Consider the following 24,297-nt stretch of genomic DNA (forward strand, 5'->3'; position numbering starts at 1 on the left):
AGAGGGCCTTCTCGTGACTGTCCCCATAGATCCCTCATTTACTTTAGACAGGAAGTGAACAACAAAGTGATGTTCACATTCGATCCTAGTTTACAAAGGGAATCCTAATAGTTGCAGACTGCTTGGGGCGGGCCAACAGCACAGCTTAGCTCAAGGACAGACGCTTCACCACAGCATGACAGAATCTTTATTTTACATTTCGAGATCAGTTTCCAAGAGAACAGTAAATACTATCAAACACTCTTTTAGTTCCTCGCCTCTGCAGAGAAATGTAGATTTATATTCAGTCAGAAGCTACAACAGGATGGACAACAGAGCTGTGACTTCACACACAAGTTCATGATCTATACACATTAAATAACACACAAAGCTGAGGTTGACACCTCCTCATATAACAATCATATTTTTGATCTTCCAGTTAGTCTGAGACTTTCTGTGCAGCACGTTGTCTGGACTGGCAGGTTCACGAAGGCAGTATTGATCAGAATAAGAGCAGTAGACACACTTGTCTACACTCATTTGACACCAGGAGGAGCTGAGGGGAAAGAAGGAAACTGGCTTCAGTGATGTCCCACAGCTCATGCCACTAATATTTGGTTAATGGTTCAGAGGTATGTACAGAGCGGGAGGAAGAGAGAGCTCAAGCAAACAGCAGGGAGCATACGTGTGTTGCTTGCTATTTTAAATTAAATCAAAGCATTAAACTTTATCTCAAGGTGGGAGGGATGGATAGTCTGTGTCCATCCTTAACAGATGCTAATAGTCTGTAAAGCACTTTGAACAGCGGCTGAATAAGAAATGAGACCCTTGACGGAAGTTTTGAGTTTGGTATGTAGATGAATACACACACACACACTCACACATGCTTACTAATCAGAATCCAGCAGACAACCCCAACTGGGTTCAAGCTTGTTCTGTGACCAGCACAAAATAAACATTTTCTTTATATAATAGACTCAGGTGACTCACAACTAGACTCGATGAAGTTAAACCAGTGGAAAAGCTTGAACTATTAAAATAAAATATTCAGGTGTCTATTGTTTTGCAGGCTACCGCAGTCAAAAGGCACAGACGAAGTTTTCAAATAACTGCATTCTTCTTCACCAGCTGCTGGCTAGGCTAGCCATGTTTTAGCTGCGAGTTATTCCCATCCACACTCCGGGCAGGTTGCAGGGACACACACAGACAGCCACTCACATCTACGTCCAATTGAGAGGACTCAAATAATAAGCAGTAACACTGCCTTGTGTATATTCACTATGTTATTTTATGTATATTGCACTATTGCTATGGCTAAATATTGAACAGTGTTATCAGATAATATCTGACGTTACTGCACATGCCAATCCTTTCATGTGACTTCAGCTGCAGACACTGGGAGTGAATGATCAGATTAACGTTAATGGAGTGTTCAAGGCCGCACGAGAACCCTGTCGGTCACATGAAGACACTCAGGATGCCTCTGCATCGCTCACTCACACAATTACAGTACAAATCAGGTTAATGTGCGACAAACATTCCATAAAATTAAAACCAGTCAGGCTGAACCGTTAAAGCCGTTGTGTCATATGCCCAAGCATAAAACAAGTCTCCACTGTGTGAGTGTCATTCACTCTTAATGTTTAGCAACAACTTAAACAGAACTCCTCTCCTCCTCTTCCCAGTAGTCAACATCCTGACCAGCTTGACTCACCACTGGCTTCATTTAGCAGCAGTTTCATGGCGTCTTATGTCTGTAGCTTTTCAGTTACCGCCACAAAGCTTGGTCCCATAAGTGAGGGAAGAAACCTACAGTGTCACAGAAGGTAGACCTCACCACCGATGACGCTGCACCGATCGGTCCATCGGTCAGAACAGTCCATTCTTCCTACAATCATGAACATGATACATGACACACCCCTACTCATGGCTCCGTCCTTGTAAGTTGACAGAGTTCTGTCATTGTCTGCTTTTTTTGATTGGCAAAAGAGGCACCATAAAGTCTCTGGCCCCTTTTGAATGTTTCTTTTTGACTGTCCTCCAGTGAAAATGCTGCTCAGGTTGGAAGTCAGTGCTCACCGACTCGGTTGATCAGAGTCACACTCAATCACAAGTTACAATTATAATCACGAGCTGCCGGAAATGTGGCGAGGAGGAGTACGAGGAAGAAAAGGAGGAAGAGGAGGAGACTCATTTATATCACGTGATCATCAGTGGAGCATTAAAAATGCCATGTAAATGCCGTTTTGAAAGAATGAGTGATAATGCCAATCCAGTTAAAGCAAGCTGGCTTCAAATGGCTGCCATTGGGTAGAGGCCACGGCCATGTTGGATTGGAGTGAACACGTTTGGGACCACTGGACAAATCGAGCTACCCAATGGCGACATCAGGTTACCAGCAGCCACAGAGCAGCCGTGCCGCCAAGCCGAGCAGAGCAGAGCTATCTGTTTGCTTTGTATTTGGACTTGCTGGCATCGCGTGGCTCTTTGCTGGGGTTGCTCCAGTCATCCGCCTCAGGGGGGGTCTTGTAATGCCGCCATGCTGATTTGTTGAAGACAGGAAGACGCTCGAATGACTCGCTGGAAAGGGCCTGGATTAGAAGAAGCCAGTGAATATCAGTGGTGTAAACATTTTCATGTTAACAAGTGTGTTCTGACAGTATGTGTTGTTGACTTGAACTGAAGCCGGAGTTGTAACGCTACAATTCCAGAAACCCGAATCTACCTTCAGGTAGATGACGGCATCCGTCCCCACACCCTCCATGGAGTAGAGCTTCAGATCACCTTGAAAGTATCTGGCGTAGAGTCGGGAAATGGGTAAACCGTAGCCAAAACCAGCCTGGAGACAAGGAATTCATGGACTTAGTTTTTGTTTTTATTTTGAACAAACAAAAAAAAGGGAGCAGGTGTGCAAACCAGAGGAACCGCTCCAGGCTCCAGGCTCGGTGTTGGCGCAGTGGAGTACATGTAGTTAAACAGACGGTCGATCTTCCTCAGAGGAACTCCTCCTCCTCTGTCGCTGATCTGGAGAAGCAAAGTGGGACAAAGTGCAACTCTACAGGATGATGAAAAAAAGTGTGTGTGTGTTTACCTTGATGGACAGATCCTCTTTACCCAGAGTGACTTTTGCTTTCACGGGTGGTAAACCGTCTTTACTGTCCTCGTGCAGCTCCACTGTCGCCCTCATTGAGTTCTACACACAAAAGTCAGTTATTGGAGTTTAGAAAAAAAACAGTTGGAGTTGACGGAAATCATTTCACCTTGAAGAGCTCAAACAGCATGTGGAACAGATGCGAGGGAACATACACAGCCTGGATGGATGATTTAGGAGCCTTCACTGTGGGAGCAAGGCAAGCAGAGGTCATGTGAGGACAAACACACTGTTAATATCCAGGAGATTGGGATCATCTTGTTTCACACATCTTACTGTTAAATTCTTCAATCTTGAGCTCCGGAGCAGCCAAGTAGTACTTCTCACACAGCATTTTGGCTGTGTCATAAGCATCTGACAATAAAACAAAACATGATTCAGATCCAAACTGAAGTGGGTGTTGGACTTTCTGTTCCTGGCAGCTTACTTTCACTTCTGCTTCTCTCTGGGTCACAGAGAGGTGCAGCTATAATTCCCTGAAAAACTAATCATCTGAGCATTCAGAGCGAGACTGTCTCACAGTTATTACCATATAATGAATAGCTAATTCTAATTAGGCAATATGAGAAAGTTACTTTGAAGCTTATATGGAGAGTGTGTGACCTAAAAAACAAGAATATACTTCTCTTAAAAAAATTAAGAAATAAATCACAGAATAGTTGAGAAAGCATAAAAAATATATTTATTAAAAAATAATAGCAATATTGTATTTTGAGGGGGAAAAGAAACTTGTAAAAAGAATAAATTCTATTTTTAAAAATAGTGAAATCACATAAAGGGAAATTTTAAAATGGCTATGAGGTTATGAGGTTAAAAAATAAAAAAGACACTGAAGTTGGAGCAACAGTTTAGATCAGGAAATTCTGTGAGTGCGTCCCATCATCCACTGCATCAGGTGAAGATCTCAAATCAGGTAAGTGGGATCTGTATCCAGATGTGAAATCATTAACAGAAAGTGAAAATAAATAGTTTCTTTTTGGTTTTGGCCTCTCTGTTGACTGAGTTGGACAGCTCTGCTCTGAAGGTTAAACGGTGCTTCATATAATGCAAGTCTGCTTTGAAAGAAAACAAAAATAAATGAGAATAAGAGATTTCCACTCACCATTCACGACTTCAGCCACACTGCAGGAGGGATCAATGCTGCCGATGTGTTTGGGGTGAGCAGGATTGGTGTCATTACCGAACAAAAGCGCTGGAAAAGAAGCATCATTAACTGAGTTTCTAACAAGGGTGAGGCAGGCTTCCACTCACTGTGCTGATTGATGAGCATGCGGAAAGAGATGCGGTTGGTGTAGAAGCGGTCGAGGAAATACTGGATGCTGCTGCTGACGAACGGGTCGAAGCCGAACTTCTCCTTGTACTCGATGACCCCCTGAGCCATTGTGGGAACAACATCGTTGTGGCGGTTACGGATCTCTATCAAGAGCTCCAGGAAGCTGGTCGGAGAAATGGGCAGCCATTTTCACTTTCAGAAAAGGAATGTTTTTGCTGTTCTTGTTTTAAGTATTACCAGAATATATTTGTGTTGAATGTTCTGGTCAGACTTTTGCATGTTCAACCACCTGTCTGCTGCATCTTCCCTTTCCCCCTTCAGCAAATGTTACAGCAGTGATTCTCAACCATAGGGCCGAGGCCCATGGTTGGGCCGCGAGAGCCTCCTAGAGGGCCACTAAAAGTTTTTGGTCCATGAGGGCCACGAGACGCTCAGTTTTAATACATTTGCCACATATGGTGGCAGATGTTTGTCATTGAATTGACTTGGCAGCTGCTAACTTGTGATAGTTACCAACCATGGAGAAATTCTTAAAAAGAAAAATAAAGATAGTGACGCTTTGCCCCAACAGTAAAAACTGTTCATGAAAGCACCAGTTGAAGCAGTTTAGAAAAGTTTATGGTGTTACTTTCATTTAGACTTTATTATTGGCATTATTATTATTATTATTATTTTGAAAATAAAATGTATTTTTTTATTTTTTGATATTTATACATACTTTTATAATATTTGTTTTATTCTGAATTTTGTTTATGACCTACAATTTTTTTTCCCAATTTTCTCAACAGTTATTATCAAGTGTATTTTTTTTCCTTTTTCTTTAATTTGATGAATATGACTTGCACCTGGTTCTGCTGCTGGTCGGACCTTTTAATGACACAAATTTATCTCGATGATCACATGTTTTGGTTTGTTTGCGTGGAAGTAGATAAAATATGGTTATTGATCTCAAATGAAAGCAAGAGTAATGAATCAGTTCCATCACTTGAATGGGCCCCGGGCACATTTATTCTGGAAAAGGTGGGCCCCGAGATCAAAAGGGTTAAGATCACCTGCCTTTGAGCACTTTAAGGAATCACATGACCCTTTTAGCAAAATTGGCTTCTTCTGTTCTCAGATGGTTCTGCTACTGTAGAAGCCAAGTCTTGAGTGAGCTGCTCCATCTATTTCACATCATTCCTCTGGTCAGTGCTTGTTAAAGTTCAAAACGTGACTCAACTTCTCATAAAACCAGTGCACGTTGGGAACTTTGTCACCTGCGTAAATATGTTTCTCTGTTTAATCTCCCCTTTTCCGAAAATAACCTCAGACTAAGACGATAATTAATTAATTATTTCCATTCAAACATGTCACTTAAAACAAGCCATTTAATTAATCAGTTTAGAGAAAAACAGTTGAACTGGAAATAAAATAAACCAAACACATTTTAACCTGAGGCGTTTTCTCGGTAACGACACCGTGACAGCGGTAGTGCTACTCAGTCCAGATAAAGTGATGATACAATAATGAAGTCAAACTACAGTTTTGTACCTTCATTATTTGTATATTTACTAGGGGTGGGATTTGATTTTAAAAAATCGAATTAATTTGAGAATTTGTGTTTCATTAATCTCAATTATTCGCAGTTTAACGTATAAGAATATTTGCCACAAGAAGCCACATTTTTCAATTGGAATGAATTTGGTATATTACTGAATCAAATGATGGACCCATACATACATTTAAACAACAAAATATTTTTTTAAAATTTTGAATCAGTTTGACAATAGCACAATAAATCACGACGGTGGCTATATTCAAGTTTTTATATAACTTTATTTAAAGCTCATTTAATGTTTTGAAAATATTTGTGTAACAATTTCAATTTTGTAAGAATTTCAATATTAAATATTTTAACATGTTTCTTGTTATAATTAATGAATTATAATTAACTTGTTAAAGTCCTATGACTAATATTTACTCATGTTTTTCACATGTATTGCACAATTAATAGCAATCGCATAACCATGACAATGTCACCCTAAATACCGGAGAGGTGGGGATAGCTCTCACACGATGACAGGAAGCAGAGTTAGAAGTGTCAGAGATGAAGATGCTCAGGTTTTCAGGGGGAGTGACTGAGGAAAATAAGCTCAGAGACAGTTCATGCGGAGAACTTTGGATACAGATGGCTGGACTTCAATGGTTTGAAGACATGGAGAGGAGAGACAGGAAACATGTTGGATGAAAAATGTCATAGTTGGAGGACCCAGGTAAAAGACATGGATGGGATAAAGGAGGACATGAAGAGGAAGAAGTGTGTCGCTGGAGGATGCAAAGATAGTTTAAGGTGGAGGAGGCCGACTTACGGTGACAACCCCTGATGGGAAAGGAAGAAAGACTTGGACAAAGACATCTTTTCTCACTCAGAAAACCTTGTTTCAAATGTTTTTCTGTAGTAGTTGAACAAGACGAATAAACTTGCTGCATAGATTGCCAATTTTTAGTGTTTTTCTCGGTTCTTCAGTGACAGAAAGTAACCAAAAAGAATTCCTTCTGTAAAACGCTTACTATGATGGTGTAATCGCTGTTATTTCGGTTAGATCCAGTCAATCATTGACGAGAAACTAAGCGGGGAACAACAGTGTAAAGCTTTTTTGTTTCTGTGCCACGAGGAGGCAAGAGAGTCGGTTTTTTTTTGGGGTCCAATACACTCCATGCCTTCACAGAGATTTTTAGAAAGACAGGTTTTTTCACGGCATACAAGACCAAGTACACGGGGAGAGTTTGTTAAAATTCCAATGTTGTAGTTCCCTAGATGTTATAGCAATGGTTTCACATTTTTTCTCAAGGACTCTTGTGACTAATGCCAGGGATTTCATTCAAGTTGCTGATGACTTGCTGGACAGTCCAAATGAAACAGATCTGTTTTTATCAGCAGCTATCATGGCTGTAAAATCACTGGTTTACATCTACATTTATGATCTTTGTTTTATCAGAAACTGACATATGTTTTATCTGAGCACCAGCATAAATCAGCACTGTACGACTGCTTATCTGCATTGTTGTGATATAAACACAGAGGCAGCTGCACAGGGCAGTGCAGACCGACGTGTTCGGAGGAAAGGACGACGTAGCATCTTTGAACAATCGCGCAGCACATTTACACATCTATGTTATTTTATGTGAGTTATGATTCATACCATCACAGATTTAGAGTGTCTGACTCACTCGTTCAGCACGTGAGGATCCTCTGGTTTTCTGTTTTCATAATCCAGCAGCTCCACAAAGCTCTGCATGTACCTAATCCCAGAAATCGTGGTCAAAGGTCAGTCATCGCACCACCATCTCAAATGCACAGAGAACACCAACCATTTCTGCACCAGTCGCACAGACGGCTGATTCAGCAGCTTTTCCGGCAGCAGGTTGACCTCCCTCATGGTGTTGGCCAGACGCACCGGCAGCTCCTTCCGCAGGAACATGTACGAGGTTTTCTCACATGCATTGTCCCTGCCTGGAAGAGAGATATTTTCCTAATGAATGCAGTGGTTTGGTGCATTATCTGCTGCTTTGCTGGTGAGATAAAAACTTGCAATTTCTGATGACAACTTGATCAAGGTTATGCAAGGCTCTACCTTAGGACCCATTTTATTTTCGATCTAAATGCTCCTTCCGCTTGGATAGATGACCCAGCACCACCATGAGTCTTTCCACTGCTATGCAGATGACTCACAGATTTACTTATTCGTGAAGAACTCTCACAGCATGGCTGCTGTTCTAGCACGTCTTGAGGATGTCACCAAGTGGATGGCACGACAATGTTCTTCAGCTGAACCAGTCGATAACAGAAATATTATTGTTTCCCCTCATCAAACTCTCCTAGGTTCCCTGATACAGTAACTGCCGGGGTTTATCCCATGAATGGTCTTTTGGTGAGGGACCGCTAGCTACAGTAGCTAACAGACGGCAGCACAACACACTACACACAGTGTAGCTTCTCTGCGCTGGCTCCCTGTCCACTTTAGAATTGATTTTAAGATTTTGCTCACAACTTTTAAAGCCTCTGCGAGTTGTCCCTAAGTCTAGACTCAAATCAAGAGGTGACAGAGCTTTTTCAGGCAGGGCTCCCCAAAACACAAAGTGCTCCCACACCTATAAATCCTTGCTAAAAACTCACTTTTATAGGCTTGCATGTATGTAATACCCTCCTAACATTTACTTAGTTCTCGCTCACTGAAGGCCAAGCTGTCCACCTTTGCGAGTGCAAACATTCTTTGCTGTTTTGCTTGTAAATCACTTTGTAAACAGTGTCATAAAAAGTGCTATATAATAATGTGATTATTATTATTATACAAATGATGATACACTAAAGAAATTGATGAGCAAGTAAGGCATTATGAAAAAAAAAGCTTGGACTTTGGAAGTAAAGATACACATTCATGATAGTGTCTTTAATTTAAAACCCTTTTGTTTGATCGAAGCAAACTGTTGAGATAACGAAGCAACAAAAGTCAGTCTTCCTCACACAAGTCATAAAAGCACAGGGAGCGGCAGACTGGTCTCAATCTACACCTTGACGTCAACATCACTCTTTATTGTTTGCCATTTTACACTTCTTCACTGCCGATTGGCCTTCGCACTCTGCTGAATCAAATTTCTGTTTGTCTCAAACGGAAGCTACAAATTGCTCCTGTTAATGAATAAGACGTGTTCGCAGACGCCAGGCTTCTGCTGAGTCAGGGATCGGATTTGTGGTTTTCCAGGACGTGATTTTAGGGAGCAACTGAATGGAGGACTTGGCCATTCAGGCTCAAGTTTTCTATCTTCTTAAGTAGATCTTCAAATCTGCACCTGAACAAAATCCTATTCTCTTAGAAGTACCTTATTATATTTTTAGAACTTTTTTTTTAAGATATGTGTTCAGTGCACAGACGCACAGTGCCCTGCAATGGAGGGGCGACTGGTCCAGGGTGTATTCCTGCCTCTCTACCAGTGACCCTGAACTGGACTCAGCAGTGGTTAACTGAAGATGCATGTAATTGTTCAGTGCATCTGAAGGGAATGTTTGTTAACTGCATAAACATGAGGAGTGACAGTGACAACACCATCAACAACGTCAACTTTTATTGTGCAGTGAAGTCAAATCAGCACCTCAGAGTCTGAGGTTTTCAGCAGGAAATAAACTGAGTGTTGCAATGATCTTTAAAACGATAATGCTTTGTTTCTTCATCGATCTCGATCAGAAATGGGCTAAATGTGGCTCGGAGGCCACATGTGGCCCATAGGTCAGAAAAAACGGCCCAAGAAATTCATAGGTATTGAAGGATATTGACAAACACCTACTAATAAAGTGCCTTTGTACCGCTTTTTGCATATTTCACCGAGAGATACACACCGCTTAAAAAGTACTTAAAAAGATAGAAATGTGTGATTTATATTCGAAATACTTTATGAAATCTTTATAACATGAAATGATATATTATCAATTTTTTTTCAATCATTTTTTTGGGAAAAAAGGTGATGCGATTTAAAAAAGATTTTAAAAATTGTCAATCTTAAATCACATTGGAAAGATTAAAATTAAAAGGCCTCTGAGCCACATTTAGCCCAAAAGAAAGAAAAGAAAGAAAGTTCACACTTGCTTGACAGAGATGGGTCCTCCCCACGGCCACAGCATAGCATGTGGCCCTCTGGGGTCGAGGTGCGCTATTAGCTGCTGAAAGCTCCGGTCAACAACAGAACATGGCTGCTTGTCCAAAACAATAAGCCCCATACACATTGGTTTCGCCTGCGGTTTGCCACAATTAGCTTTCTCTCGGTTAGCCTCTAGGTAGCGCTCGACTTTGATGCAGTGATTTGAGGCCAAGTTTCCCATCCAATTCGTGGTGTTGTTTTACGAAGGCCAACAGTTTGGTTATCATTTTCTTTGACGGAGATATATAGTCCCTTGATGTGAACTTTGATGTGAAAAGTAATATAACATTACTCATCATGTTTGAATATGAATAGTATCTTATTTAAAATAAATAAAAATGTAAAACTCGTCTTATCGCTGTCATTTGATAGGCCGATCATGATGACGTCATAAATATCGGCACACCGATCAATCAGTGCAGCACTGTTTTTCTTCCATCATTTCACTGCTTTTTAATACCATTATTATTCTGATTCGTCCACACATAAAGTACAATCACATCACGCTGAAATTCTGACACAAGAAAGGTTTATCTCACACTGGAAGAGGTATTTTCGGTAGCAGGCTAAGAGCCTGTTTCTACAGCAATGGAGAAAGCAAAACAACTCTGCAAATGAAGGTCTTTGATCATCACCAGAAGTTGAAACTTCAGCTTCACATCATTACTCAATGCACATCAAAGGCCTGAGCACCCTTGGTTGAACTATACAAGGAAATCATCACTCCGCTCAGCCGGGGAGTCACGGAGAGTTCACAGATATTAATGTTTTCAGTGCACACATGAAAACTTGGAGAGCTGCATATTTCTCTGGCCACTTTAAACATTCTCAAATGAGCCAGCAAGTTTGTGTGATATACCTGTATGGACACTCACGTTCAACTAGTGTTTGTTGCGTAAATATTTTGCATTTTCATCATGAGCAGGCTAACAAAGAAATTATTCCACATTTAGGGTGACTTCATGAAAGCAAGTTTCTCCTTCAAGATGAAGGTTGGTTTCCCTGTTACGACACAACAGCCTCCAGTGATGCAGCAGCATCAACAAGTACAACAGTAAAAAGGAAGAACTATCTCAGATATCATCAGCAGCAAAAGTGTCATGTTGACTCCAGAAACACGTCAAAGTCTCAGCTCTACCGTTCTCTTGTCAAGCACAGCCCCTGGTTCACCATCCAATCTACAGCTGCGAGGACGCATTACATAAGACAAGAAATCTGTTTAATCAGAGAGATCAGAGATTAAGAGAAGCCTCAACTGCTTGGACCAATGTGTTCATACTGTCATTTTTACATCACACTTCCTGGCTCAGTATTTCAGGAAGATCATATTTTGTAAGGCAACGCAGCAGTTTTGATCAGTGTGCGCTCACTTGAGGTGTGTCACTTCCATATAAAGCAAGAGATAAGCACGACATTATAGCAGGCTAGCGTCGTCATCAAAGATCATTCGACCACGATGACCCACAACAGGTCTATAAAGACAGAAAGTAGCGGTGACAATGAGAAAAAAGCTCATGGAAATAAATGCTGTTGCATGCGTTCCCTTGAGTTGAGTTCCAAGAAGGTGAGGTGGAAATTTACCAAATCCAGAAGCAGCTCATCACACACACTGGTGCATCACTACCTCTGGAAGATGAACAAGAGTGAGGAGAAATGGCAGAGCGTTACACGATCAGAAACCTCCTAAAGATGACAAGTAATGGACGTGTACTGTATCTAACATTCTTCACCTACATTTATTTACAGGACTCTAAAAAGCAGCATGGTCTTAAAATACAAAGGAAAGGAAATTAAAGTACATAAAAAAGGGGCAGGAATTACAAGAACTGTTCTTCTCTTTGCTCCTTTTCAATCCCTCAGATGAAGTTGTGATGAGAGTTCCTGTATGTTTGATATGGGATACAAATACACTTCTACTACCGAGTCTAGGATTTCAGAAGTGACATACACCCGCCTCTTGAAAATACATTTCAGCAATTTCTAATTTGCTGCTGTTCCAATGAAATATTCTCATCCGTGAGATGAATAATGGGTTTTGACATCTTATCTCAGAGGGAAGTCTACATATCAGTGATGCGTTTAAGTCCATTGTTCTCATGTCTTTCACTCTGAAATGTTTTAGATTCTCCCCAAATGATACAGGTCATCCACCAGTCGACAGTATTAAGATGATATGTTAACATCATCATCTTTACACTGTCGACCAGTCAGGAAACACTCAAAACAAATCCATTGACTTGCAGCTACTGTACTCACTGTAAAATGAATCCAAGTAAACGCTGTTTGTATATTTGACTAATTGGGGAATAAAGCTTACCAGAAATAGCCAATCATGTTTGTAAACAAATGGAAATCTGGCATGAAAAGCACCACCACTGTCAGTAAACAACTCCAAATGCCAGCAATGTCATGTTGCATGGCACCTCCACTTACAGTATTAATAACAAGCCTCAGTTCCAATGTGACCTTTTAATTTTTAAAAACCAGCAGTGGAATCACAACAGCTGAGACGCATTGTCACTCACCAAAATCCAGAAACTGCTTGATGGACAGGGGCGAAGGAGAGAACCGGGAATAATACTCGATTTTGGGGTTGGTGTTTTTTAATAAAGACCAAAATATCCTCATTTTGGCAGAGAATGTCGACGTGTTGATATGAATGGAAAAACGACGGCTCAGAAGGAACTGAACCACTTCATTCCTGGTGCAGTTGACGGTACTGGTTCGGAATCAGCAGCGGGTCAGACGGCTGCAGCCGGGAGGAGAGCGGGATCCTCGGGTCGATGGATGGATGGCCATACGTTTCTGACGCAGAGTTCGGACGACAACATGTCAAACTGGCTTCCTGGATTTACATTGTTTATCGGCGCAGCCTCCGTCAAGTCCATGACTTTAATTCAAGCAGCTTCCGGTTACGAGTTGAAAAAACAAAATCATTTACATGACTTACATTTTTTTGTAGTGTATATAATCCTTTACTGTTAAAATTTGAAACACCATGATAATTCAATCAGTATTTGAAAACATTATGACTACGAACGATGACAATTGAATGAATAGCGATTATGACCGGGACATCGGCATGTCTTCATGACGTCAAATTTGTAGAACAAAATATTTTTTTTAGTACAAATTGTATGGAATAAGCAAAAGAAATTCCATCTTCGAAAAAGAGTTTGGGCAATATGAATAATATTCAGAATAAACGCATTTCCGGGGAGGAAACACCAAACACACCGCATTCGTAGCATGTTCGTCTGAAGTGCAAATCATTCACCTGTGATTGGCTGAAAAACAGGACGTAACACGACCACAACGTCTCATTGGACCACAATTACGCCATTCTAAAGGACTTCAGTACATCGCATTTAAGTCCTCTCACACCAACTGAATAGTTCCGAAGCACATGTTAAATATATGTTATATATCTATTTATTAAAAATTGTGCCGAGTAAATGATGGCATTCAAAATGTTTGACATTTTATTATCTGTGTGAAGCATTGGATTCACGTCCAACTCACGTAATACGATTGTAAATGTCGCATTTCGTTTACAAAACAATGGCTGAAAACATGCAGTTAACAAACATTCCCTTCTAACAGTCAATAAACGAAACATGCGCCTCAGACAGTCTGCAACAATTGTTCATTACCGCTCCCTATTGGCCAAACGTGGAATTACAGATAATCACAACCCGTTATAAGACTTCCACCTTCGTGTTGAAGACACATACAAATGTGAGCATCTGTCATCGTCAGATTAACAGTTCTGGCCTTCAGCATAACTTGGGCAAGAAAGATGCAAAGCTGTAGATATTTTGCTCTCATGGAATCTATTTTTTGGAGCTTTAAATGAACAACATAACTGTTATCGTGAACCAGACATGTTGATATATATGAATATAATAGTTCTGTGATCCTCTGATTTATAAAACATGAACAGGTTTGCTCATACTCCAAATTTAAAAATAACATTGAGACTTAAAAGAAAGAGGCTTTTAAGTATTTAAAAAAAATAGTCAAGGGTTCAACAGAAAAAAAAAAAAAACCAAGAAAATTCCCCCCTGATCCATTCAGAAGCAAGCCACAAATCTAAAATATAAATATAAAACATGGATAAAAATTGATTCAAATTCATAATAATATTATCCAGTAATATTAAAAAGACCATTAAAAAATATAGGTATCGATATAGGAGGTAAAATTAGCTGATATTTCAGAATCTGAATCAGCGGCCAACACTTTTGTCAGGATGTCATGTAGTGTCATCTGTCAGACAGAGTTTGAGAGAGTTTCAACATCTGTGCAACACACACACAGACATGACTCAAAGTCTAAGGATGTTCAATCATCTTGGCCTCATCCTCTTTCACAGGACTTTCCTCCTCTGGTATAGGATCATAGCGTCGCCTGTACAGAAGTCGCGTCACCAGCGTGATGATGAACATCTCCAGGATCAGGAGCTGCTGACTCAGCACTAGGGAAACACAGTTCAATTATGAAAGGTGAACTACACTTTAAAAGAATTTGTATACAAATTAAAACGCACTGTATCCTCTGACTGGAGCAGAGAACGGCGGCGAACAGGCAATGGTTCCATTCAAAGCCAAAATGTTGATGATGGCGGTCTGCAGCTGACTCAGGACCAGCACCAACTGATCAAGAAGAAAAGTGTGTGAAAACATCTTATCTCACAGTGAAGAGTGGCACGACTGAGACCAGTACCTGATACATGGCGTACTTGGGGATGATCTTAAGTGTCCGTAAAGCTAACCTCAGGTGCATGAACATGATGGCGACGGGCCACAGGGCGATGATCGTCAACACGCCCACGAAGGGGTTAATCCAAATGGCTGCACCGGTAATTGACAACTAAAGTAGGAAAAAAAGAGAGGTTTAGTCCAACTGTACAAGTAAACCACCAAATTCATTGATAAAATTCCCTAACATCATTTTGATGTCCAAATCCATGGGCTAATATAGACTGCATTTCAGGGTTTACTGTGGCAGATGCTGTGTGTGACTATTTGACCCCTTTACTGCAGGTTTTGGCTCTTGTTCAGAAGTGCGGAAAGTCAAGGGATCGATGGGGGACTTTGAGATAGGTGTGCAGGCAGAATCTAGTCCAGATCCCTCCGTAGAGAGGTTTTGAAGGCCTGACTGACTGAGCAGACTCAGGACAGGAAAAAACAAGTCTCTAGAATAATCAGGGAAAGCTGCTGTGTTCCCACAGAAGAGCTGTTGGAGATTCCTGGTAAGAGGGAAATTCGGAGCTCTTTGCCCCCACAATGCAACCTGGGACAAGAGAATATGATCTATCGCTGGAAAAAAAATCTGCAGAATGCAACTCAATAAATCTCCGTAATAGATTCAGGATGTCACATATGGTTTTCACAGAAAAAAATGTATGTATATACATATATATATGAGCTTCACAGAGGGGTTTCAAGAGACTCATAACAATAAAACACAGATTCAAGGCGCCAGGTGTATGACTCACATCAGACAGGTCAAAGGTCCCATTGGTCCATAGAACAATCGAGAGGATGGTGAAGACAATTTTCAGCAAAGCAAACTGAAAGGAGCCAAGCTTGAGGAGGAAGAGGGAGCGTCTGAAGTCGGAACAGAGGAAACACACAATTGAAAGATGACAATGAAAATCACTGCAGGAAATGCTTACATCGGGGAAACCAATTTTATTTACGTGTAATATTCCAGGGAAGACTGGAATGCATCATTATAATGAGGGTTTAATCACAAACGACAAACTATGTTTAAATATATCAAACAAAACAATGTGTTGAGCGCGTCACTTCAGTTTCCTCTCTCGCACCTGCCACAATTATGGCAGCCAGTCGGCATCACGTACGATCAGCACAGCGATCTATCACTACAGTAGCACCTATAACCCCCGTGTTGGCCATTTTGAATGGCATTTGACTTACGTCCAATCTGACTTACGACCGGTTGGTCGGAACCGATCCCGGTCGTAAGTCGGATGTTACTTGTACTGACAAAACCCTATCCTAGTGAGGACTGTATGACATTGTGGGGACATTTGGCTGGACCCCACAAGGTTAAGCTTCAATTTGAGGATGAAGACTTCAAAGTAACTGGGTCATTATAGTTAGATTTAAGTTTGGTCCAGAGTCCTGGTTAAGGTTAGCCAGGTGTTCTGGAGGGTTAAGGTTAAGATGAGAGGCTGGGGGAAACATTAAGACAATGAGAATCCTCACTTAGTCCCCATAAGGATAGAAAAAACAAACGTGTGTGTGTGTGTGTGTGTGTGTGCATGTCCCAGGATGTGTGTGTTGATATTTCTTGGAGAAATTGTTTTTATAGTTTTATCAACTGATCGATGGGACCCTCAACGTAAGCTGCACAGAGAATATGAGTTCCTGCCATGGAGATAAATATAGAAGCCATTGGCATATTTCAAAAGCGACATAATTAGCATTTGAAATATTAGCTTACATAGCAATATGAAGGACTCCTTCAGGACCTCACTGGGGGATGAATCATCAAAAGGATTTGGAGCATCCAGGCGGTAATTCGGAGACCACACAAATGTTTGGCCTCGCGGTCATTGACTTTTCACATGAACCCTTCTGGCTGAGTGAACGTGATGGTGAACACTTGACTGAAACACACTGTGTGGGCATGGATTCCACTCTACCAGGCTTTCAAGATCCAAATCCAGCAGTCTCATTCAAGTCTTGTAAACTTTCCTCTCATTCATGCCAAGTCATGACACTAGGGCTTGACATCTCACTTCATACGCCAAACCATTTGCTTCATCTTCAGCCCAGAACCCACGAGACCATCAACACTGAACTGCATCTGGCTATCTTTACTTTTATTGTATTTGACGTCACTTCCACTGAAGTCCTGCAGTTAATCAACTGGACAGTGTTTTGTGTTTTCTAGTTGAACATGGAAATCAGTTAACGTAAACACTAGTTTTTATTTTGAGCAGAGCAGATGAGTTTGATGCTCATACAGCTCGTGTCATGCGGCATCACTTATGAGTTTTGTCACCAAGCCAAGTCATGCCATGTTTGACCAGATTAGTTTTTTTGGCTTTTGTCTTTGTCTTATTAGTGTTTGGTTTTGTCTGTCATTGTCTACAACCTGTTTGGTTTTGATAAGGTATTTTCTTGTTTTCCTGTGTGCTCCTCTTGTTAGTGTCTCCCGTTAACCCCCTCAGTGTTTGCACCAGGGGTCCGATTTGTTCCCTATTATTATATTCCGATAGCAGTGAGAGCACTGAATGCGGATATATGACTGGATGACGGAAGTGTGTGTTTATTCTGTCTGACTGTATCATTGTTTACTGAGGCTTGCACTTTTCAATATATATGTACAATGTACAATGGCAGTAAAGTGAAGTGAAGTATCTATCTAGCTATGTCTTCCTCTTCTCTTGTGTCCACTGTTTGTGCGTACCATCTTGTAGCCAAGTCTGTTTAAATACTCTCCTCTGTGACACACACTGCATCTCAGAGGGGTGGGATGAAAAAACAAAAATCTTCGAAGTCATTGGACAATCGCCTTCGCTGTTCAAATGTGATTGAACAGCTTTTGAACACCTTTTAAGTTGAAGGTAAATATTGTATTTTATTGTAAATGGTCACACATTAGATCATGGCTGGTCAGCTGTACTAAAACCCACTACACACACATTTCTAGTGTTGAAGTCGCTGTCATCACAGCTGCTTTAATAAATGTGTACAACAGCGATTAATTGCAGTCTATTCTATGAAGGCTGTTGAGGACAGGCTTAACATTGCTCACTTGAAATTCAATTATGCCTCACTATATTATAATCCGTTATCAAACCCTTTGTTTGACTCTGTGATCATTCTTTGTTGAATGTGTTCGCTTTCTACATCAACACATAAGAATGTTTCAATCTCCACCGAGGAGAAGGAGGAGGGCCGACTCTTTGTTTCACGTGTTCCCATGGTGAATCATGTCTTCCACCGATGAGGGATTTGGACATCCTCAAGCACGGGGCTGTTTGCAGATCAACTTTGGCTGGAGGTTGTTTCTACTAGAGTTTATACTATAAGGTGGACAACCCATGAGTCCGGTTTTCTGACCGGCTTTGGTTAACCAGCTTCGTAAAAAATGCCCCACTTCCGTCTCCTGCATTTGGGTCCAAGCTGAGACCGGAACAGACTTCTTCATTCAGACCCAGGAATGGCATGTGCAGCAGTGGTTTCAGCTGACGATAATGGGAAAACCCAAGCAAGCGTGTTTTTCGTGATCACGCATGTCTACAAAGTGTGTCTACTCATGATGGGAAAATGGCTTTCAATGTATCTTCAGTGCCGTTTCATGTTGCTCCTTTGCTAAACGACTGCGAGCATCATAACTCAGGTGCAGACCATGGTCACGGAAGTCAAACTGAAGTAAAATGAAACTAGTACGGTCACAAAATAATTTTCTTAAATTCTGGACGATCCAAACATGGACCCACGTTCTTTGCAGCTGCGCCTTTCGTTGAAATAGTCAACAGATTTTTGAGGAAAGAGTAGACAGTCTGCGTGAATTGACAGCCCAAAGTTCAATGAACCTGCCTGCAGAAACACTTTATTATGAAACACTCTGATACACATGGAGAGGCTGCAAATAAATCTGCACATGATCACTGTTCAAGGCTGAGGAGGAATTTGCATTCAGTCATATGGTTTTGTTTCATGACCCTTCTTCAACAAAAATCCAGTTTACGATGGAATAAATAAAATCTCATCGCAGTCAGTGTCTGTGAGAGTTTACCGTGTGATTTCCACATGTGGCAGGCAGGGGCAGCAGCAGCAGCAGGGTCCGGTGCTGATCTTCAGCTTGTGTTTGGGCCCCCGCCGCAGGAACACCTCGTCACCTCCCACCTCCTCCAACATCAGGATCAGGAACTTAAACACCACAATTGCAAAGTAGCTGCATAGGAAAAACAAACATGTTGTCTGAGATATAATCTTTTTAATTTTCAACAAAGACATCAACAATGTGAAAAGCACGGCAGGAGAAGTTCAGGTTTCTCTCACAGTCGGCCTCTGTGAGTCCTAAAAACACGGAGAGGAATAACAGAAGTCTGGGAAAGACTCACCAGGCTGAGAACATGTCCGTAAACATGATGGATCTGGGAACCCACATTCCCATGCAAGACATGGAGGCAATGACCTGAAAAGAAATGGTTGCAATTTCACAAACGATTGTCTACGTCAAATAAAAGCCTGCGTTGCCTACCGGTGCAGCTCCGTTCACCCAAATGATGATGCTCTTCTTGTGTGAGGGAACCTTCTTATAGATATAAACACACTCCTCAATGTAGATGAGCATGGACGTGACTGCCATGAAGCTCAGCAACGAGTAAAGGATGGTGCCAAAGATGTCCAGGTCTGGAAAAGAAATTTGTTCTGATATGAAACTGCATTCAAAAATTAACAATAAGATAAAAGGGAAAAAAAAGATTCATTCATTTTCTGTTGCGAATTTGACAAATCTAGAGTCCTCAGTTAACTTCTGTAGGTTTTCAGGCTGTGGGAGGAAAGCAGAGAGCCAAAAACAAACTCAGCTGCACAGGGAGAAGGAGCAAACTCTCCCAAAAATGGTTCAGGTGCACTCCAAACAAAGGGTTGCTTGCACCTTCAAAAGTCTCTGTAGCCATGTCACTTGGAATAACAGCAATTGTACTGACAAATAAAACATAATAAGGAACTACACTATGGAGGCTTCAGGCCAGGCTGTGAAATATATTCACTGTTTAGTGACTTGTCGTCCAAAACTGAACAAATATTCTGGTTTAAATGTCTCAAATAAAACCAATATCTTCTATAACAGTGATTGTTAACCATAGGGCTGGGGCCCATGGTTGGGGTGCGAGCGCCCCCTAAAGGGCCACTTAAAGTTTTTTGGTTTGCACATTTGGGCCGCGAGACGCTCAGTTCTCATACATTAGCCATGTATCTGTGACAGTTAACAACAATGGAGAAGTTCTTGAAAAGAAAATAGTGATGGCGCCCCCCCAACAGTAAAAACTGTTCATGAAAGCAGCTGTTGAAGCAGTTTTAAAATTAATCAGAACATTTTATAGTGATACTTTCAATTACACTTACTTATGTCTTCTATGGAGTTTAAATAAAAGACATTATTTTTATGTTATGCATATTTAGAAATAGATTTTTTATATTTATTTTATTGACAATATTATTCTTTTTTTTCAATTTTCACAACAGTTTGCATCAATTGTATTTTTTTTCTTTAGTAAATTTGATGAATATGACTTGCACCTGGTTCTGCTGCTGGATGGACTTTTTGTTGGCAAATAAAATATCTTTGCATTGATCACATAGCTTCATGTCATTTCACAAGGTTTTGTTTTTTTTTTACGTGTAATTTGATTACACGGTAGGGTTATTGATCACAAATGAAATCAAGTAATGAATCAGATCTATTCCTTGAAAGGCCCTCTGACCCACATGTCCTGGAAAAGGTGGGCCCCGAGACCAAAAAGGTTAAGAATCTCTGCCTTACAGCACTTCAGAAAACCACATGACCCTTTTGACTCTACTATGCAGGCAGGCGCTACAAACATAACACAACTTCAGGAACGGTCCATCCAGAATCAAGGACATCAAATTGAATCATATCTTGAAAAGTAAGTGTCGTAGTCAAGACCACCTAGCTCAAGACTGAGTTGAAACCAAGACCAGGGCATTACATGGACGAAGCCCAAGACTTCTGAAGGCCTGAGGCCGAGTCAAGACAAAGACCAATGAAGGGACGGGGCGAGCGAAGACCAAGACTGAGACCAAACTGAATATGGAACACAGCAGCATGAGACTGTTGGTGATACAAACACACACACATTTGCTTCTTACTGCAGCAGTTATTTTTCCACATAAGAATCAAGATCTGAAATGCTATCATTGGAACAAACTATCAGCCTGGTTTTTGCTAGACCTCCGACTTGGTCTGGCCCCGCAGGTCTGAACTACATTACAAAAAAGGAAAAAAATGTGACTCTGCCCCTGCCATAAGTAAAGGTGGAGCAGTATGGGGGATCTGATGTGATCCCCGAGGGGTTCAAACTCGATCAAGGGGTCACAGTTTTCAACACATGGGCCCAAAAGTTCTATTTGTGAGTCTTCTTGAAGGCCAAATAAGAGTGTAAATGTCATAAAGCATCTCCGTGGCTCCTGTCTGAACACATCGACTGGTCCTCCTTCACCACCCACACTGCAAACACTCCTTGGAGCTCAATCTTATGGCCACGTTCACATCTTTCATTGAATCCCTTCCAGTCAGCAGAAGTTTTTCCTTTTCTTTGGAAGTTTCCAGATTATCTGTCGATCTCCACTAGCAAGCCTGTTGAAACAGTGTAAACAATGTGGTCCGTCATGTCAAAATTTAATGGAGGATCCTAATTTTTGCTGCACCTAAAATTAGCATTGACCCCTCTAAATGTGAGGCAACTACTCTACTGGACCACTTAAAAATTGCATTGGTGGGCCGGATTTGGCCCCAGGCGCTTGTGTTTGTGAGAGTAGTAATATATGCAATACGTATTTTTGTTGTATGTGGCAGATTTCCATTCCTGGATCATATCTAAAGGACTGTTATTTAACTCATCCACGTTGGGCGCCGTTGTTCTCCCAGTTGTTCCAGAAGGGAGAAATGCCAGACGTTTGCACGGCGCCAAATATCTCCATGAGGAATTGTGCAACATTCACCATCACATATCCTTCGGATTTCTTTTAACAATGGCGGGGAAAACCCTCCAGGTGCACTTTTCCTAACCCAAACGCATTAGAGGACATTGCACTGGCCACACCTAGACAACCAGGTCCCAAACAGGCAGGATACGGTGAGCAAGTGAAAGCCTGTGGATGCATGGTGTGTCAGAGACAATGGCAAGATGAGTAAGAGGTACCGTCAGGCAGTGGCTTGTAGAGAAAGGTAATAACCTAACGTTACGTCTGCCACTGAATCTGCTCTATTTTACACAATCTGTGTGAGCTAAAGGTACTGAGTCACTTTTCATTTTCAAGTGTCTTTGTCAGCAATATATTGTATAAAAAAGTGATTGCAAAACGATGCAACTCTGTAGAAGGAAGAACAAAACCATCTGCCACATGATTTCTCCCATGTGTGGGAGACTTGTGTCAGTGAAACACTGATATTTCCTCCGACTGTTATGATTAATAATGTGGTTTAACCAGACCCATCTGACAGCAACGTTTCATTGATGAAGCCAATCTAGTGTCTCCTCGAGGCTTGCTTTTTGGACGGCCGGTTTGTCGTGTCTGCTCACAGCCAGTGTGTCACTTTTGACCCCAATGACTTAAACCTGAAAAGTGAAGTGATACTAGGTGCAGTTTAGCGTTATATGGCTTTAACTCTCATCATAGGCCGCTGAATGTGTCTTTGGCTGAGAATAGACACTAGAGTAGAGCATTTTCACCGAAATCAAATCAAAATACACTTTTAAAAACAGGGTTCCAGGAAATATTAGCCCACAAAGTAATTATTATTAAATAAAATTCCAAAAATACACTAATCAATAATTCAATAACACAGTCAAGACAATGTTAACATATTTTTTAGCCATTACTGAATCCACAGAAACTTTTTCGACGCGCAGTAGGAAAGTCTTTTTCTAAAGGAGCCGTAACAAATAGGCGCAGTCATGAGGGGCTTTTAAAACTTACTTCACCAGGGTTATTTTTTATATAGATATTTGAGAAAGGACGGCAGAGACAGTTATATGCAGATGAGGACAAATGAAAAATTTAAGAAGTCCTTAACTGTCGACGAAACAAGCACAAAAATGTATAAAAATGGAAACATTTCAATGTAATTTAAATGTCTAGATATTCATTTAAATGAATAATAGAATATTTTGTAACAAATTAATATAATTTCTCAGGGGTCGGATGAGCAACAACCAGGAGCAGAAACCTTGACTTTCACACCGAAGACTCAGGCAGCCAGTGGGTGAAAATATATAATATATAATAAAATGTAAAATTGCAGAGTATTGATTCTAGAATACATTCACTTCAGATCACATCTCATCTTTTTCACACCACCTTATTTGAATAGGAGCACAAAAAAACAAAGTGATTCTGTCCCTCCGCTTCCTCTAAATGTACCACATCACCTAAAGCATGAATGATAGTTTTTAAAAATAACAATGACCATCTAACAGATGAAGAACAAAACCCTGTCACTGTCATCGGGAGAAGTTATGGGCTGAAAGGGCGCTGTACCTTGAACGCCAGAGGAAGAGTGTCTGATGAAAAGAAAGACATCTTGTGATGAGGAGAGCATCCCTTCAAGGACAATCCTGAAACCTCAGCTCTAAGGCTTTTTCAACATCGTGATACATCACAACTGTGGGACAGTTTGTACTACAGTGACCCTGAAGGTCACTGCCAGAAGTATTTCTTCATCCTCTTGTCAAAGAGCAGCTATTTCCATCATTATCCCGGCATACATCCACATATGAGTAAAGCCAGTAACAAACTCAGATCAAACCACATTCAAAACACTTTACTCGAGATGACAAATCACGCTCACTCTGGATGATGTCGATGGCGAGTGGAGGTGGTTCGCTGCATCTTGGGTCAACTGTTGCGTTGTCCATGTTGAGGGGTTTTAAAAAGTTCTTTGATCAACAAGCCCTTTTGTCTAAGTCCAGGGACGCGCGTTCGGCAAACTCGAGGTGCCTTCTCACCAAGTTCTCCTCTCGGTTTTCATCCACAAACAAGTTCACTTCGATGATCCGCCGAGCACTTGCTCCAACGCGGGGGCGCACCTATCTGATTGACACATGAGCTCCACCCAATCAGCAGCCGCTTTTTCGTTTGACGCGAGGAAGAAGGCGGGTCTTGAACCGATTTGTTGAAATGAACAGTAGCATCGTATTACGTTACTGCGTGTTCATTGTAATATAAACTAGCCTCAAACTACGAATGGGAGTACATGAAAAATATATGATTAAATACATAAAATACAGTATGAAGTGAAAATTCAATAGATATTGAGGATATGAACTAAAATAAAATAAAACAAACAAAGAATTCACATTTAAAATAATATACAAATCATTCAACAACCATCTAAATTTACCTAGACATGTCTTTTTTTTTATGTCAAGACAGCTTTTATTTCACTCCTTTGGTTTCCCTTATATGCTGCATGCTTTGCTGTGATG

The 24,297-nt window shown here is 40.9% G+C and overlaps 2 protein-coding genes across 2 annotated transcripts; both read right to left on the reverse strand.

Moving 5' to 3' along the window:
- Positions 1-169: 169 nt before the first annotated feature.
- Positions 170-13,386, reverse strand: pdk3a (pyruvate dehydrogenase kinase, isozyme 3a). The gene is made up of 11 exons (XM_053858566.1): positions 12,602-13,386; positions 7,755-7,896; positions 7,614-7,685; positions 4,382-4,566; positions 4,233-4,322; positions 3,407-3,484; positions 3,240-3,316; positions 3,071-3,172; positions 2,896-3,003; positions 2,705-2,818; positions 170-2,570 (listed from the first exon to the last, which is right to left on the reverse strand). Exons 1-11 carry the CDS (start codon positions 12,702-12,704, stop codon positions 2,421-2,423), a joined length of 1,221 nt encoding a protein of 406 aa, XP_053714541.1. The 5' UTR covers positions 12,705-13,386; the 3' UTR covers positions 170-2,420.
- A 159-nt stretch (positions 13,387-13,545) lies between these two features.
- On the reverse strand, positions 13,546-23,873 carry slc51a (solute carrier family 51 subunit alpha). Its single transcript, XM_053858572.1, has 8 exons — positions 23,661-23,873; positions 19,326-19,477; positions 19,186-19,259; positions 18,858-19,016; positions 15,577-15,688; positions 14,802-14,948; positions 14,626-14,731; positions 13,546-14,553 (listed from the first exon to the last, which is right to left on the reverse strand). Exons 1-8 carry the CDS (start codon positions 23,725-23,727, stop codon positions 14,411-14,413), a joined length of 960 nt encoding a protein of 319 aa, XP_053714547.1. The 5' UTR covers positions 23,728-23,873; the 3' UTR covers positions 13,546-14,410.
- Positions 23,874-24,297: the final 424 nt, after the last annotated feature.

Source organism: Synchiropus splendidus, chromosome 3 (assembly GCF_027744825.2).
Source record: "Synchiropus splendidus isolate RoL2022-P1 chromosome 3, RoL_Sspl_1.0, whole genome shotgun sequence".
Taxonomy (NCBI): Eukaryota; Metazoa; Chordata; class Actinopteri; order Syngnathiformes; family Callionymidae; genus Synchiropus; species Synchiropus splendidus.

What these genes read in the sequence shown, in the direction of transcription:
- pdk3a (XM_053858566.1), bottom strand. Translation starts at nt 12,704, where the DNA reads ATGAGGATATTTTGGTCTTTATTAAAAAACACCAACCCCAAAATCGAG. An exon ending in CAAGCAGTTTCTGGATTTTG is followed by an intron (nt 7,897 to 12,601) that starts GTGAGTGACAAT and finishes TCTCTCTTCCAG; the next exon opens with GCAGGGACAATGCATGTGAG. An exon ending in AGCCTGGAGCGGTTCCTCTG is followed by an intron (nt 2,819 to 2,895) that starts GTTTGCACACCT and finishes CCTTGTCTCCAG; the next exon opens with GCTGGTTTTGGCTACGGTTT.
- slc51a (XM_053858572.1), bottom strand. Translation starts at nt 23,727, where the DNA reads ATGGACAACGCAACAGTTGACCCAAGATGCAGCGAACCACCTCCACTC. An exon ending in GGGTGAACGGAGCTGCACCG is followed by an intron (nt 19,260 to 19,325) that starts GTAGGCAACGCA and finishes ATTTCTTTTCAG; the next exon opens with GTCATTGCCTCCATGTCTTG. An exon ending in CCAAGTACGCCATGTATCAG is followed by an intron (nt 14,732 to 14,801) that starts GTACTGGTCTCA and finishes CTTCTTGATCAG; the next exon opens with TTGGTGCTGGTCCTGAGTCA.